We start from the raw sequence: 4,267 nt of genomic DNA on the forward strand, positions 1-4,267 counted from the left end.
TTATATATATATATATATATATATATACGAATCTGCGTGCAAGTATTATATATATATATATATATACATATACATACAATAGATGTACAACGCCAATATAACTATATATATTTGAATATGGATTTGCGTACAATGTACATAAAAACACAGATATTGGACGTCAACATACATGTACAGATACAGAACGCCAACATACATGCACAGATATAGAAAGCCAATATATATATATATATGTGTGTGTGTGTGTGTGTGACTATGGTTATCCATGTACAATATATACATATACATATACAATTATATATACATATACATATACAATTATATATACAACCACAGATATAGAACGCCAACATATATGCACAAATATAGAAAGCCAACATATCTATGTATAATTATGGCTTTGCGTACATATATACAAACACATATAGAGCGCCAACATACATATACAGATATAGAAAGCCAATAAATCCATATTTCATTATGGTCTGCGTACATACATACATGCACGGACGTATAATACAGGCCATCAAGTACTTCGAACAAGCAGAAGCCTAATAGTCCAGCGGGAAAGAAATTTAGAATGCAAAATTTCAAAATAGCGTTCGATTCCAGTTGTTTTGTCTCTTTAAGTTTACGACATCCTCATTTGATACACAGTTTATTTTAGGTTTCTTATACATAGTACGGTACAATCCGCGGTAGTACCAGCGAGTGAACCAGCATCCGAGTTACTGCCAGCTGGTATCATTACCATCGGGCCTAGTATCTGGGGCTTAAGCTGGGCTTGCAATTCGCACAGAAGGATGGGGACAAGTGGAGGGGGAAACGGGAGAGTAGTATGAGTAATCCGCAATACAGTTCTGTGAGTATATGCTCATATTCGATGCGCGTTAGAAACAAGTACTTGTACGCACATGAAGTGTGTATATGCAGGCTGTATGCGTAACTTGCATAACTATCCAATCTCAACCCACACACACACTGCCACTACAGACGCTCCAACCTCAACCTCAACCAAATCCCCACTCAGACATGCTTACATACACCGTACCTTCAGTAACTAACCTGACAACCCACACATTGCCTCAGACACATCCTTACACATGAAACACCCCGTCCACTACCCAACATTGCTACCACACGCCGCTACGTCCAATACACCACACCTTCTGCGCGGTGAACGTGACCTCGTTCGTCTGGGAGGTGGGCTGCGCGAGCGGTAGCCGTCAGGCGACCTCCGTCTGGGACTGGGAGAGCGTCTGCGGTACGGACTAGGCGATCGACGCCTGTACGGACTAGGGGAGCGGCTACGCCCTCTACCTCCATAGCCTCTACCACGATCGTCTCTACCGTATCTGCGGTCGCCACCGCCGCGACGGTCGCCGCCGTAGCCACCGCCGCGCCGATTGGGACACTCGCGCGCGAAGTGGCCTATGCGTCCGCACTCGTAGCACTCCGAGTCACTGGGCCCGCGGCCGCGGCCGCCGCCGCGGCTGTTGCTGATTTCAACGCCTGTGGGTGTGTGTGTAAGGTAGGTGTGTAAGGGAGAGCGAGGAAAAGTAGTACGGACTGGTGGTGTACGTAGACGGGAGGTGAAGGAGACTGGCGCTCGCGAGGAGCCAGAGACAGCAGTATGTTGCTGATTAGGATTGTAGAAGGGATGTCCGAGTGTATATATAAATATACCACAGAGCTGGTGAACATACGTGAAAACCGCACGCATGTATCGAGCAGATGCAACGACGAACACAACATATACGCTGTCTGATTCCGGCCTTCTCGGGTTCGATGCTCAATATGTGTGGCAATATATACAGAAAAACGCTTCGAATGCGTTGCAAGCTGAACACTCACAATTATGTTGTGATGTGTCTTATACACAAAAATAACAAAGAGAGTCATCGAACGCAGAGAACAATAGAATTCATGTCACACGACAGCGCGACCTTTATTTCGCAAAACAATATCGCTCTACGCACCGCAGATTTACAAAGCACAATCCCAACAGTCAAAGTGAACGAGGAAAACCATACTCTTTCAGCCGAGATGCGTGGTGTAGTGCTGAGCAGTACATTCGGAATGCTTGATAGGGACACGAGTAACGCAGACGTTGTAGTAGGTAGACGCAGATGTATAACGATGACAGTTCGTGACGCGAAGTAGATGCTTCAGGGTGGTGACGAACGCGTTGCTAAGCGACGGCGTGTTCAGGGTGACGGGTATGGTATCGAATCGATGTGTATATCGGTGCTCGTGACGTGCAGACAAGCCATGCGATGGCAGAAGACAGACGAAGCACGTGGTAGTTGTGACGCTATACACTTCTCAGTTGGTTCATCACTTGCGATCAGCTGGTGTGCTCTGCTGCACTCAACCGAGCCTACAGCGCAAACGCTGTGAGGCCTTTCACATTGTACTTCAAAATGCGCTGGTCAATTCCACTTGATTGGGGGTGCTACTAGTGAGTTTATACATCATAACTAAACGCATACGACATGTGCACATACTGAGCGACAGGAACGGGAAGCAAAAAAAACGGAAGCAAACAACGAAACATGAAGTCATGGTACCAGCGTTCGACATATAAGAGTTTTCAAACCGCGCAGATATAGACTAGACAACCGGATCAAACACAAAATCTTAATTCTTATGGCTATGCATGTCCACTTCAACCACCTGCGGAAATGAAACTTAGCAACTGAACTGAGCGGCTTTTTGTCCTCTGTGACTTGGTCACAGCTCACAGAAGCACCGCAAAGCACTTTCTAGAAATAAACTTATACCTTCAACCACGTCATAGACAATCCACTTATATCTTTAGACATTTAAACTTACGAAGAAGTTTTCCGTTATGTTCTCGGTCGTGCAGTTCCTTCACCGCGTCATCGGCGTCGCGCGAGTCCTCAAACCAGATAAATCCGAATCCTGGGGGATTGCGGGCGATCCAGATGTCATTAACACTACCAAAAGTTTCAAACATGTCACGCAGGTCACGCTCTGAGGCATCGTGCTCGAGGTTACCCACGTACACCTTGGTTCCTTTGCTATCTCCCATGCTTGCGTATGTCTATCGCTAGTATGTCTGTACTTAATCGTAGTAGTAGTACGTGTAATGTATATGTGGTTGTTTGAATATGGTTTGGCGGGCAATTTATTACCCGATCGCGAGAGAGTCCCAGCAGAGAGAGAAGTCGAGAAGTTGCGTGAAATCGAAAATTCAAAGTCTACTACTTTTTGTAGGTATCATCAGCTGTTCGGTACCGACTAGTAGTCATTATTTTGCGACATTCTTTTCAGCTGTTTTTGTATGCGAAATTACTGATAGAAATATGTTGCAATTCGTTCTATTATAAGAAATGGACTCTTCAAAGTGCGAAGGGGAATTATTTATGTAGGGGATAATTTTGTGACGAATACAAATTTAAAATAAAATTTAAAAAATTGCAGACATATTTTTTTGTCCGTCGCCAAAAAACGTCTGTATCGCTATTTGACCCATTTGTAGACCCCCATGAAGTCCCTCCGACATCAAAAAACGTCCAAAATCGTTATTAGACCTTGTTTCAGAAGAAAAACCCACATTTGTAATGTCAACCATGTTTACCTCCGATTTAAAATAATGTTGGCGTTGTAAGTACCGAACTGTTCGGTAGTGTTCCTGGGCGTTAATAAGAGTGCGAAAACTTCGGTGTGGGCGATAACTTATAAGTGTGAAAACTAATAAGTTTGAAAAGTTCTAAGTTGTATTGTGCGGTTTGTTGGCGAACGGCCGCGCAGGCTCGAAAGAAGAGGAGGTTGGTGTATAATTGGTGCTTTGCAAACCGAAGTGCAGGGTAATATGAGCTGGAGGTTGGCAGAAGACGATATATGTTGAATGGACTTGTAGGCTCGAAATTGAGAAGATAAACGATTTGATTGGCGGCAAGATTCTCAAGGAAATCATTCGGAGATAGTATAAATACGTGGTTTAGTTCATTCAAGAAGTTCATTCTGCTAAGGTAGACGTTTATTCAACAATCGAAGAAATTAAACTAGGTTCATTGTGTTTTGAGTCGATCTAAGACTACACATTAGTATTGATATTTTTTTAAACAAAAAAACAAAAAACAAAAACAAAAACCAATCCAGAAACGCCCAGGATCCCCCGTTAGAAGCTATTCACTTGACCTATTTGTCGACCCTAGTATACAGTGTACATGTATACACATACGTGTGTGTGTGTGTGTGTGTGTGTATGTATATGTCTGTATGTATGCGTCAATATATT

General features: G+C 43.6%; 1 protein-coding gene across 2 annotated transcripts; it reads right to left on the reverse strand.

Annotated features, from left to right (window-relative positions):
• Positions 1 to 611: 611 nt before the first annotated feature.
• Positions 612 to 3,113, reverse strand: SARC_09265. Of its 2 annotated transcripts, none has more exons than XM_014296730.1 (3): positions 2,836 to 3,113; positions 1,167 to 1,512; positions 612 to 778 (listed from the first exon to the last, which is right to left on the reverse strand). In XM_014296730.1, the coding sequence occupies exons 1-3, from the start codon at positions 3,053 to 3,055 to the stop codon at positions 760 to 762; spliced, it is 585 nt and encodes a 194-aa protein (XP_014152205.1). In that variant the 5' UTR covers positions 3,056 to 3,113; the 3' UTR covers positions 612 to 759. The 2 variants fall into 2 exon arrangements, with proteins under 2 accessions (XP_014152205.1, XP_014152204.1); XM_014296729.1 differs by having other exon boundaries at positions 612 to 783.
• Between the last annotated feature and the right edge of the window lie 1,154 nt (positions 3,114 to 4,267).

The sequence above is a fragment of the Sphaeroforma arctica genome, assembly GCF_001186125.1.
Source record: "Sphaeroforma arctica JP610 unplaced genomic scaffold supercont1.921, whole genome shotgun sequence".
NCBI classification, from domain to species: Eukaryota; class Ichthyosporea; order Ichthyophonida; genus Sphaeroforma; species Sphaeroforma arctica.

Excerpts from the sequence above, each read along its gene's own strand:
- SARC_09265 (XM_014296730.1), bottom strand. The coding sequence starts at position 3,055 with ATGGGAGATAGCAAAGGAACCAAGGTGTACGTGGGTAACCTCGAGCAC. Across the intron at positions 1,513-2,835 it reads ACATAACGGAAAACTTCTTC|GCGTTGAAATCAGCAACAGC; the intron begins GTAAGTTTAAAT and ends ACACACCCACAG.